General features: G+C 52.1%; 1 protein-coding gene across 1 annotated transcript; it reads left to right on the top strand.

Annotated features, from left to right (window-relative positions):
• The first annotated feature begins 1,164 nt into the window (after nt 1-1,164).
• Nucleotides 1,165-11,218, top strand: BIRC5 (baculoviral IAP repeat containing 5). Its single transcript, XM_086686262.1, has 4 exons — nt 1,165-1,363; nt 1,851-1,960; nt 4,145-4,262; nt 9,148-11,218. Exons 1-4 carry the CDS (start codon nt 1,253-1,255, stop codon nt 9,235-9,237), a joined length of 429 nt encoding a protein of 142 aa, XP_086542388.1. The 5' UTR covers nt 1,165-1,252; the 3' UTR covers nt 9,238-11,218.
• The last annotated feature ends 1,000 nt before the right edge of the window (nt 11,219-12,218 follow it).

Raw genomic sequence — 12,218 nt, 5'->3', positions numbered from 1 at the left:
AAAAGTCAGGGGCACCTGGCTGGCTCAGTCAGAAGAGCCCGTGGCTCTTGATTGGGGAGGGGTTGGGGGTGGGTGCTGAGTTCAGGCCCACTTTGGGTGTTGAGATTACAAAATAAACAAACAAACAAACAAACAAACTAAAAAAAAAAACAGTCAAAAAGAAAAGGAGTGATAAATATGACGGCATAAAAATTTAAAACTTCTGTAAGAAAAAATATACGACAGAGTGAAAAGACAACAAACTGGGGTCCAGGGCACGGAGGGCAGGACAAATGAGGCTAAGTGCCTTTTGAATAAGAACTCACCCAGCAGTAGGAAAAATATCATTAACCCAACAGCAAAGCAGACATGAAGAGGCAATTCACAGGAAAGATGAAAGTGACAGGTTTGAGATGATCAGCCTCCCTTGTAATCCCAGCAATGCGGTTTAAAACAAGCGTGTGTTGCTCGCAATTTTCTTTTGCATTAGGCTAGGAAATAAATGCAAGCTACTAACTTTTTTTTCTTTTTAAGTTTACTTGTTTAAATAATCTCCATACCCCACGAGGGGTCTGAATTTACAACTCCAAGAGTCACAGGCTCCACCCACTGAGCCCGCCAGGGGCCCCTGCAGGCTACCAGTTTCTTATCCAATTCTTAAAGACTGTTACCCACAGAAATGAGCAAAATTAGTCTGACCACGGCCAAAACTGCACATGCTCAGTGTCTTTACTAACGCTGATGAAAGCCTCGAGATTTTTTTCTTTCAGGTACTACATTTAGATGTTAAAATGTTGACTCCAGACAATAGGAACGTGGTACAAATAACCCAGAAGGCCCAAACTGGCAGAAGCTGTTATCGGTAAAATTTGATTTAGCCAAAAGCTGATCTGTGAATTAAATATTTGTTACAAAAACTTATGAAAAAGGGGAGTGAGTGTTTAGTGGGCACAGGCTTAATTTATATGTGCTCGACAGGGGCCAGTCCCTGAACCCGTTACAGGGACTCCAGCGCCTCCTCAGCCCCTCTTCCCACCAGACTTTGCAATCATTCGAGAAAGCGCTAAATGGGGGAAGGGACCAGCGCCTGCGGGGACGGCGCAGGACGCGGCGGAAGGACTACAACTCCCAGCAGGCACCGCGCCGCCCAGCCTTGCATTCCCAGAAGGCCGCGGGCGGCGCGCTCAGGGACCGTGCGTTCCCGACATGCCCCGCGACGGCCGCCAACCTCCGGATTTGAATCGAGTCGGCGCTCGGCGGTTGCGGTGTCGGGATGGGCGCTTCGTCGTTGCCCCCGGCCTGGCAGCTCTACCTCAAGGACCACCGCATCTCTACGTTCAAGAACTGGCCGTTCTTGGAGGGCTGCGCCTGCACCCCGGAGCGGGTGAGACCGCACGGCCCCCCGCCGGCCCCAGGCCCCCCCCTCCCCAGGGCCCCGACGCGCCCCCCGGGCGACCCCTGCCTCTGCGGGCTCCCGAATCCCGGGCGACCCCTGCCTCTGCGGGCTTCCGGTCCCAGGCGACCCCTCCCTCTGTGGCCTTCCGGGTCCCGGGCAGACCCTCCCTCTTTGGGCTCCCGAATCCCGGGCGACCTCTCCCTCCGTGGACTCCCGGGCCCCCGAGGCATCCTCTCCCTCTGTGGCCTTCCGGTCCCGGGCGACCTGTCTCTCTGTGGACTCTTGGGTCCCCCGGGGCGACTCCTCCCACTGTGGACTCCCGGGCCCCCGGGGCGACCTCTCCCTCTGTGGCCTTCAGGTCCCAGGCGACCCCTCCCTCTATGGGCTCCTGAATCCCGGGCGACCCCTCCCTCTGTGGGCTCCTGGGAGCCCGGAGCGCCCCCGCCAGCACCTGAGCCTCAGCTCTCCCCTGCAGATGGCCGAGGCCGGCTTCATCCACTGTCCCACTGAGAACGAGCCCGATTTGGCTCAGTGTTTCTTCTGCTTCAAGGAGCTGGAAGGCTGGGAGCCAGACGATGACCCCATGTAAGTTCCCCGGGCCGGCCTCGCTGCCGCTTCCAGGGAGCCCCGGCTCCACCCCCGGCTTTTGTTGTGGGCGGGGCCTGCAAAAACTTAGCGATGGGGCCCTGGCTTTGCAATTTCATTTTGTGTCCTAAACAGTTACCGCAGATGGATGAGTCTGTGTGTCAGTGCCCCGGTGGTGCTTTCAACCTAATCAAACCTGATGTGGCCAAACGGCCCTCAGAGTGGATGCCGAAGAAAGGCTCGCTCTTAGGGTTCTGTACTTGATGCCTTTCAGGTTTGACAGAATACAGGAGCGGATCCTGTTGTGACCTGCGGGCTTCCCTGGTTACAGAGTTTTTTCAAGGTTTATTGAGGGGCACCTGGGTGGCTCAGGTCATGATCTCGCCGTTCATGGGTTCGAGGACACCCCACCCCCTCCCCATCGGAGCCTGGAGCCTGCTTCGGATTCTGCGTCTCCCTTGCTCTCTGCCCCTCCCCCGCTCACATTCTGTCTCTATCAAATATAAACATTACAATTTTTTAGTTAAATAAAACTTTATTGAACTGTAATTCATGTACCACAGAAACCACCCTTTTAAATGTTTTTATTTTTTTTTTTAGAGAGAGCGACAGAGCATGCGCAAGCAGGGGAGGGTCATAGAGAGAGGGGGACAGAGGGGGCTCTGCTGACAACCGGCAGCCCAACACAGGACTCGAACTCATGACCTGAGCTGAAGTCAGACACTTAACCTACTGAGCCGCCCAGGCGTCCAGAAAGACAGAGCACAAGTGGGGGAGGGGCAGAGAGAGAGAGGGAGACACAGAATCCGAAGCAGGCCCCAGGCTCTGAGCTGTCAGCACAGAACCCGACACAGGGCTCAAACCCACCAACCGTGAGATCATGACCTGAGCTGAGTCGGACCTCCAACCGACTGAGCCACCCAGGCGCCCCTACACAGTGTGTGTTCTGTTCTGTGGGTAACGATTTGTTTTGCATCCAGAACTTGCTTTAGAGCCTGTTTCACATTCTGCGTCTCCCTCTCTCTGCCCCTCCCCTGTTCATGCTCTGTCTCTCCCTGTCTCAAAAATAAATAAAATGTTAAAAATAAATAAATAAAATTCTGTGTATATGTTCAGATAGACAGTGACAGCTGACTTTCTGTATGTGACGCTGATACCATGTTCTTTTCTCACCTTTTTTTCCCCTGCTGGGACCGATCGCTTCCATAACTTTAATATTTTCCTCTAGAGAATCACCCGAGTTGTCTCTCCTTGGCCAGAAGAGAGTTGCTGTCTTCACTAATGTGTTTGCTCTCATGACCCATTGTTGACTGGGATGGCGTGGTGATCATACCAGGGATCACTGGCAAAGTACTGGCTGTATTCTTGCCAGTTTGCCAGTGAAATTTTTTTTTTAAGTTTATTCATTCATTTTGAGACAGCACGTGAGCGAGTGTGCTTGTGGGAGTGGGGGAGGGGCAGAGAGAGACTCCCGAGCAGGCTCCAAGGCAGAGCCCAACATGGGGCTTGATCCCACGACCGAGAGATCATGACCTGAGCCAAGGTCCAGAGTCGGCCACTTAACGGACTGAGCCACCCAGGCCCCCCGGGAGTGAATTTCCCAGTGCTAGAATATTTTCAGAGGCTAGTTTCTGCAGGCTGTCCTTTGGGTCTTTGTGTGGCTGTGCGTTCATTCCGGTACTGTTGTGGTCACTGCTGTCCGCTGTGTAGGGAAAAGTCCCAGCGCAGAGAGTGAAGCCGGGGAGTGCCCTGGAGAAGCCCGGCCGATGGTGCCCTTATTTGGGACCAGTAGATTATGTAGCAATTCCAGGGAAATGACATTACTTCAAACGGTTCCTTCCTTGGGGATTTTAGAGGGATTTGGCGTGTGCTACCTCTGCGCTCACACCGTGTCACGCTTCCTATTCGTCGAAATGCCTGTTCATTTATACGGGACTCCGTATAAAACCCATCCGCCCCAAGCGTGGCAGCGAGACGTCCACGGGGGCGGGGGGAGGGCAGAGATGGCCTGTGCGGCAGGGTGCACCGGGACCTCCCGCTGGCCCTGTGCACTTCGCACTGCGCTCCGGAAGCCGAGGGAGGCGTGTCCGTGAGGCGGGGTGGTGGGTGTTGGTGACAGACGGTTGCTCTTCTCCCTCTCCCTGACTCTTCTCTCCTGACCCTCTCCTGTATTGATTTTTCTAGAGAGGAACATAAGAAGCATTCATCTGGTTGTGCCTTTCTTTCTGTCAAGAAGCAGTTTGAAGAATTAACCCTCAGTGAATTTTTGAAACTGGACAAAGAGAGAGCCAAGAACAAAATTGTATGTATTATCGGGAATAAGAACCAAGGGCAAGCTGTTGAGCACCTGTACCACGGAGCTCCCCGCCCCTCAGTTTGGAGGGGCTCTTCTCCTCAGTTAACATTTGAAGCCCCTCGGATGCACATGTGAGGGTACAAAGGACAGGAAAGCATCTGTCCTGGAATGTGGCCTTGGGGTCGTGCAGTCAGATCGGAGAGAAACGTGCTCCCCCCTGTGTTTAGTGTGAGGTGCCTTTGGTGGTGGGACGGCGGTGGTTAGACTGGCGCTCCTGCCTTCGGCGACGGTCTGTGGGAGGCCGTTCATGTGGTGTGTGAGCGTGGTGGGGACAGAGGGTTTGGGAGCACATAGCGCCATTTCGGGGAAGGAGCATTGTGGGTGTTGGGGGAAAGGACCTTGGGTTTCTGCAAGTGAACTTTCACTGGGGACAGGCATCCTAGGGTATCCGGAGAGGAGAGGCGTGAACCTGCGGACCCACTAAGGCGTGGGAACCCAGCAGCCCAGACCGTAGAGAAAATCGGGGCTCCCCGTTAAATCTGAATCTCAGGTACGCAGGGAATAGTTTCTTAATAGAGCTAATTTTTTCTCTATTACTTGGGGTTTTTTTTGTTTTTTTTTTTGTTTGTTTGTTTGGTTTTTTTCCAGAGTTTTATTTGCTAAGTATGGCCGTGTTACAGAGCACAGACGTTCGGGGGTTGATACCATAGCGAAGCACCGGGCTGGCGGTCAGTGTCCTGGTTCTGTCCCTGCCACTCGTGGGCTTTGCGGGTTGAGACCAGCCTTGGCCACACTTTCCCTGCTGCAAAATGGAAGGCTGATCTGCCCCGCCCTCCCGGTTTCTGAGGTCCTTTTTTGATTGAAAATGACATTCCCTTTTAGAGATGGTTACAAAATAGTTCCAGTAGGGTAGGTTTTAAATGCTGAGGGCCAGTTATGTTTTGTTAGGAAGGGGGAAGAAATTGGTGGTCAGTATAGCAAGGTGTGGAAGAGGTGTTGACTCGTGGGGGCCTTGGGAGCTGCAGTGTTGGAATCAGGAAGTGGGCTGGGGAGAGCCTTCTAGGCTGGGGGCCCGCACACCTGTGAAGTGCCAAGGTATTTTAGCCTTCGCGGGCCTTCGAGGGCCGCCTGGTTTCTGTTAGGTAGTATTCCTGTTCTGCTTCTCGCAACCGTTTAAAAATGTGAAAACCATCCTTCGCCTAATGACTGAGAAACAAGCCATGTGTCCCGCAGACCACAGCTGGCTGACCCCATTCTAGGTGACAGAGCAGCCTGCATACTTAGGGGACAGTCGTGAGAAAGCCGTCCTCCGGCAAGCAGGAGGGAGACTGATATGTGGCCCGGGGCGGCTGAAACCGAACTGTGCGGCACTGAAACAGACAAAACGATGTCAAGTGGGGGGCTCTTGGGTGAGGGCAGTCAGTCCGTGGGGAGGGGGGCTCATTGGAGCGGGAAGCCCACCGAGAGACGCTCGGTCACCAGCATCTGCGTGCACAGCGGTGGGGCAGAACTGGACCAGGTGAACATCCAGGGGACCGAAGTGCGGGGGTGGGAAGAAAATGCTTTGCTTTCCCCCAAGGGCTGCTTTTGTTCTTCTCAAGTCAGGATAAGGAAATACTTTAACATGATGCATTTATTTTTATTACTTTAATTATAAAATAAATAATATAAATTCCTGTAAGGAAGAATCAAAAGCCGTACCTACCTCTATACTTAGGGTGCCCACCATTAACGGATGTGTTTCCTTCCAGATCATTTTTAAACTTATGTATTTTAAAGAAGAATGCAAAGTGTAAGCTTTCAGACTTTCCTTATTTGGTTTATACTACTTCACAACAGGAAAGTTTCTATCGGCCCGTGGCACTCAACTATACCACTGTGACGTTCTAGAGCTGTGCTGCCCAGCACTGTGGCCACCGGCCACACTTGGCTTTTATGATGAAGATTCTGTAAAATGCAGAATTTGGTGCTCCGGTCATACAAACAGCATCTCACCTGTCCAACGGCTGCATGCGGCCAGTCACTGCTGCGCTGCATGGTGTTTTTGTCATTGCGAGAGGTTTTGCTGGACGTGGTGTTGTAGAGTGTCAGCCAGTTGTGATTTGCTGTGAATAATTTCTAGGTTTATTCACTTATTTTGAGAGAGAGAGAGCACACACACATGCGTGCATGAGCAGGGGAGGGGCAGAGAGAGGGGGAGAGAGAGAATCCCAAGCAGGGCGCGAACCCACAAACCGCAAGACCGTGACCTGAGCCAAAATCAAGAGTTGGATGCTCAACCAACTGAGCCATCCAGACGCCCCTGCTGCAAATAATTTATCGCTAGTATAAAATAAAACTCGGGTCCCCATGCACGTTTCCATGTGAATGGATGGTCACGTCGAGTCAGAGCCAAATGCAGGGGACCGGCATCACCAGAGGCCTGTCTGCTTCGCCCTGGAGCACCCAGGTGGGCACTCTAGGGTACCGCCCTCCTGGAGGCGGGCTGGCACGCAAACCTCATGTTTTGTAGGGGTAAATAAGGTTGGAGGCTGAAACTTTGAATGATTTATTAAATCAGTTATGTGATTGCAGTATGTAGTTTAAGATAATCGTTTGCCAGACGTTCTGGCAAAAGAACACGAAGGAATAATTGTTTTGGGTTACACGAATACCGAAGGGACAAATGTTTGCTGTGAGGCTGTGGATTTCTGAGGCCCCAGATTTAAATGTGAGGCGCTAAACAGCATGACGGGATCACCGATGAGCAGCCCACCCTGGTCCTGACGCACAGAAGGCCTGCTGCATCGGTAGACGGCCGGGGCTGTCGGGGGTCTAACTTGGGAGCACGCCGCATGCCCTGTGACTCGTTTTCTGCTGCTGCATGGCCACCTCTGCATTTAGAGAAAAATGAAATAAAGTGGAACCAATTAGAAAATAAGTCTGTTCAGGGGACGGACTTCATACGGGAGCAGCAGAGAAGTGCCAGGCTTGAATTTGTGGGCACCAACAGTGAGGATAAAGTGAGGCACGAGAGGAAGGAAAAAGGGGTCCTAAGCTCCAGATAGCACGTGTGCTCAGTGAGTTTTAATATGCTTTTTTTTTAACTTACTTATTTTTTTAATAATTTTTTTTAATGTTTATTTTTGAGAGAGACAGAGCACAAGTTGGGGAGGGGCAGAGTGAGAGGGAGACAGAATCCGAAGCAGGCTCCAGGTTCTGAGCTGTCAGCACAGAGTCTGACGAGGGGCTCAAACTCAGGAACCGCGAGATCATGACCTGAGCCGAAGTTGGACGCTTAACCGACTGAGCCAGCCTGGTGCCCCTTATTGTGTTTTTCATAGTGAGTTTCTGAATTTTGCTTTGATCCACCTTTATTAAGAAAACAGATAAAATGGAGATGTTGACCTCCGTGTTGTGGTGGTTAAATTACAGACTGTGTACATAGGGGCTTAATTAATTTTAGGCTTTTTTGAAAGGGAAGAAGAAAGTAAATAAAAAATATATTTTGCAAGGCCATGGGCCAGGCGCCTGGCTGGCTCAGTCGGGACAGTGTGCAACTCTTGATGTGTGTAGGTCATGAGTTTGAGCCTCATGTTGGGTGTAGAGATTACTTTAAAAACAACAACAAAAAAAGCCATTGTCATCTTTCCATTGTCAGTAAAGACGAGGCTCCGTTACTAGGCACACTGTTTCTTGTCTTGTGCTGTTTTCCCTTTTTCATGTTAAATCTTATTTTTTTAAGTAATTTTTTAATTAGTAATTTTAGCCTTATACATGCAGCAAAAGTAAGCTATCCAAAAAAGCACATATTGAAAAGTAATTCTTTTTAATTCTTATTTATATTTGAGAGAGAGGCAGAGTGTGAGCAGGGGAGGGGCAGAGAGAGAGGAAGACTCAGAATCAGAGGCAGGCTCCAGACTTGGAGCTGTCAGCACAGAGCCTGACGTGGGGCTTGAACCCATGAACGCAAGATCGTGACCTGAGCCTAAGTCAGAGGCTTAACCGACTGAGCCACCCAGGCGCCCCTTGAAAAGTAATTTTTTTGTTTTAAGTTAGCCTCTAATTAGACAACTATATATATGTGATCATGCGTGCAAGTGGAGGAGAGGGGCAGAAGGCGAGAGAGGGAGAGAGGGAGAGAGAACCTTAAGCAGGCTCCACGCTCCACACACAGTACTCCCATGGTCGTGGGATCATACCTGAGCTGAAATCAAGAGGCAGTTGCCCCTAGAAAACAAATTCAACCCAGTAAAGGTCTGTTCGTTTTTAATGTGTCAGAGAAGCCAAGGAGAACACGGATTAGGGTAGGGGAAAAGGTCCCTGGATCTGCTAATGAGGTCAGCATTTGTTCTCCTGGACAGAACGCTTAGGGGAATGACAAGGTCGGAAGGCAGGTTCCGGGAGCGCCTGGCGGCAAGAGAAGTTCTTCTGTTTTAGGAGAAAAAGCTGATGCTCAGCAGTGTCTCTGAGTGGACAAGGAGAGGGCTCTGGACTTCACCTGGGGGAGCTTCGGAAGCCGTGCAGGGTGCTGGTCGAGAGCAGGGCCCTTCCACAGACAGTTGGACACGCCGCTGGCCCTCGGTTTCCTCATCTGTATGATGGAAATAATGATACGCCTGCCTCACAGGGACGCTGAACAATAAAGCAGTTCATGGGTGTGAAGCAGGTGGAATGGTGTTTGCGCAAATGTCGTCTGTTATAATTATTGGGGTGCAGTTTAAATGACAGGCCCTTGAGTTGAATCAGCACGTTCACCCCGTATGGCTGGGTGTCCCCACCCTGGCACAGCACCCGATTTACTTAGGTGCTCAGTAAATGCTTCCTTATTTTCCCCTTTTGATCTTACCTGCAGGGTGTGATTGGGAAGCACAGTTCAGGTTCACGTGGCCTTTTTTTTTTTTTTTCCCAGGCAAAGGAAACCAACCATAAACAGAAAGAATTTGAAGAGACTGCAAAGAGGGTGCGCTGTGCCATTGAGCAGCTGGCGGCCCTGGAGTGACCCCCGGCCACCACGCTGGGCCCGGAGCGGAGCGCGGCTGCCCACGCACGCGCCCCAGAGTGACCGGCTCTTCTGGGGCCCTTTCACCGCGCCTTAGGAAAGGACGTCCACGTTTTGAAATTAGAATATTTAAGCTATGCTTTTGTTTTTTGCTTGCAAGTGGTGCCGGGGGCTCCTCTTTGTGCAGCCGGTGCTGCTGAGCACAGTAACTGAGTCTCTCTCTCTCTTTTTTCTTTGTTAGTTTCTGGGCCGTTGGTTCCTGGACTTTCCAGGGTGACCAGGTGACAAGAGTGTTCTCGTGGGCAGAGCCCTTTCACAGGGAAACATCTGGGCTTCAGGTTGACTAGCTGTGGAGCCTGAGATTCGATGCCTGAATGCTACTGTGGGTCTGCTGTGACTGGACAAACAGAGAGTGAAGGAGACCATTTTAGATGTTATTTGTGTAATAATCTAATAAGTTTCTAGCGCGCGTGTCTCGTGTGGTCAGCACCCCATGTCACCTCACCTGGATGTGACAAGTCGTGCGGCCATCCTTTTCCCCCGTCAGGTCTGTGGTACTGCACGGGCCTCCCTTACTCCAGAGCGGATTATACAAAATCCCACCCCTGCCAAAGCTCTGAAGGTGCCGTGTGTGGGAAGGGGCTTCCTCGCCTGTCTCGTCACTTTGTGATCTTCAAGTTCATACCGGGGGGGCTGGTGGAATTCAACCCCAGACTGCCTCGGGCCTCGAGGTGTGACAGAAGCCCCGACGGCGGGAGTGCGGTGGGGGAGGGCAGAGGTCTTGACAGTGAAGCCAAGATATCTCTTCACCTCCAGTGGGCACCATAGGCACACCACAAGGTTGTGGCATTTCTCTAAAACGGGTGAGGAAGAGGTCCTTGATGCGAGACAGTGCGTTTTCTAGAGGCCTGGCTCCCTGCTCTGGAGGAGCCGTCACACGGCTGGGGACAGGCAGGGTGGGACGAGAAACCCGTGGAAGGAGTTTCCTGGTCTTTCTGTTCCCGGGCCTCTGCAAACAGCTGCTTCCCGTTCGTGACGTGGCTCAGGTGGCTGACAGGGCACCTGTGTCTTTGTAATGCGAACCCTCCTCAAGGAAGGCAGTGGAATCGATGGACCTAAAAGGTGGATCGGGACTCTCTTTGGGGGGAAACTTGTTTTTATAGGGAACTCGTTTACATTGTTTGCAATCTTTTACAAGAGCATCAATTGCGTGATGTACAAGTTGGAGCAGTGGTGACGAGCATGGCAGTTGGGCTGCTCCCTCGGGCCTGGCCACAGTGCCCTCGCACAGGCTGCCCTCCAGGGGGTCCGGTCCCTGCACTTGTTGAACCTGAGCTGTGGTTTCTTCGTCTCACGTGGCGTCATGAAACCTGTGCTGCCTCGGCTGGCTTTCTCGTGTCACGATGTCTGTGTGAGACACAGCCTCAGCTTCTAAGGTTCTGCAATGTCCTTTTCTTACTTTGTTTGAATTATTACTTCACAGAACATCACGAACTACAGTCAAGTGAGCACAAAGCCATCCCAGGTCATTGGGCAAACAGGGTGACCCTTAGGTGGATTTGGAGACAGAGCAAGGTAGCAGGAAGTGGGCAGCAGAAATTGTCGTTTATGAAATTGCTTCGCCACTAGACAGCCCGCCTGAGTCGTCAGCCGCACGCTGGTTCTCCCTCCCTGAGCACAGTGCAGTGGCTCAGGAACTCGCCTCAGACGTGTGGGGACTCGGAGGCCACCGCGGGTGATCCGTCGGCCCTGGTTGGCCGAGTCTCCGTTGCCGTTGCTCGCTCCCGCACACCCGTGTCCCGTCCACGTCGCCGTCTCCACACCGGTTCTCCCTGCTGTCCTCCCAGAGGCTCACACAGCAGTTACGGTGACAGATTTTCTCCCTCCGTGAAATCGAGCTGCAGGGTGGATTGTTTCGGCCCGGTCGGAGGTCATCCCGCCATTTCTGAAAAATAAAAACTACTTCATTTCAAACACTTCATTTCAGCGTCTCCTCCTGGGTTTTTAAAGTCTTGTTGGGTTTTTGTTGTGGTTCCCTAGCCTGCCAACTGCTGCTTCCCGCCCACACGGGTGTGGGGAAGGGCTGAGCCTTGGCAGACACAAAGCCGGCCCTGGGCCACAAGGCCCACTTGTGCGTGTCGTCTGGACCCGTTCCAGGTGTGAACCAGCTATGCAAGATGCATCTCCGGCTTCTTTTTCTTCTTAAAAATTTGTTTAATGTTTACTTTTTATTCTTGAGAGAGAGAGACAGAGCACGAGCAGGGGAGGGGCAGAGAGAGGGAGACACAGAATCCGAAGCAGGTTCCAGGCTCCGAGCTGTCAGCACAGAGCCCGACGTGGGGCTCGAACTCACAAACCACGAGGTCATGAGCTGAGCTGAAGTCGGCTGCTTAACCACCCGAGCCCCCCAGGCGCCCCACATCTCAGTCTTCTATTTTTCTGCCACATCTCAGTCGTTGAGTAAAGTGTGCTTTTCCCTTCAATGTTGGAGAATATTTGTTGCAGTAGTTTAGTTGGGGGAGAAAGCATTCTAGCCTCTATACTCCTCGAAGTTGCTTATTTTTGGTTATTTGTGCCAGTCGGTACGTGGATACTTCACCTTAATAACTGGTCCTTACAGGTCGGCTTTGTAGAGAAGCTGGCCCTTTGCGCAGCGGGCAGTGATGCAGTTCTTGGCTTTGTCGGGCTGTGCTGTGGAACGGGACCGTGCTGGAGCTTGACCCTCAGTCCCTCCCACGTTTGCACTTCTACCAATGTATTTTCTGTCTTTCGTTTTTGTTTTTAATCTTTCTTTAGAGAGCGCAAGTGGGGAGAGGGACAGAGAGAGAATCTTAGGCAGGCTCCACGCTCAGCGCGGATGGTGGGTTGTCAGGTAGATAGGGTGATTTAGAGGTTAGAGCCCTGCGGTCTGCCTCGGGAATCGAATCGTCCACCTGCCCCAGCACTGTGAAGAGGACCGGCCTGACCAAAAGTGACCCGCC

This window comes from Puma concolor, chromosome E1 (genome assembly GCF_028749965.1).
Source record: "Puma concolor isolate L17-30 chromosome E1, mPumCon1.1.hap2, whole genome shotgun sequence".
Taxonomy (NCBI): domain Eukaryota; kingdom Metazoa; phylum Chordata; class Mammalia; order Carnivora; family Felidae; genus Puma; species Puma concolor.
This window is presented reverse-complemented; position numbering and strand designations above follow the sequence as displayed.

Excerpts from the sequence above, each read along its gene's own strand:
- BIRC5 (XM_086686262.1), top strand. The coding sequence starts at position 1,253 with ATGGGCGCTTCGTCGTTGCCCCCGGCCTGGCAGCTCTACCTCAAGGAC. Across the intron at positions 1,961-4,144 it reads GAGCCAGACGATGACCCCAT|AGAGGAACATAAGAAGCATT; the intron begins GTAAGTTCCCCG and ends TGATTTTTCTAG. Across the intron at positions 4,263-9,147 it reads AGAGAGCCAAGAACAAAATT|GCAAAGGAAACCAACCATAA; the intron begins GTATGTATTATC and ends TTTTTTTCCCAG.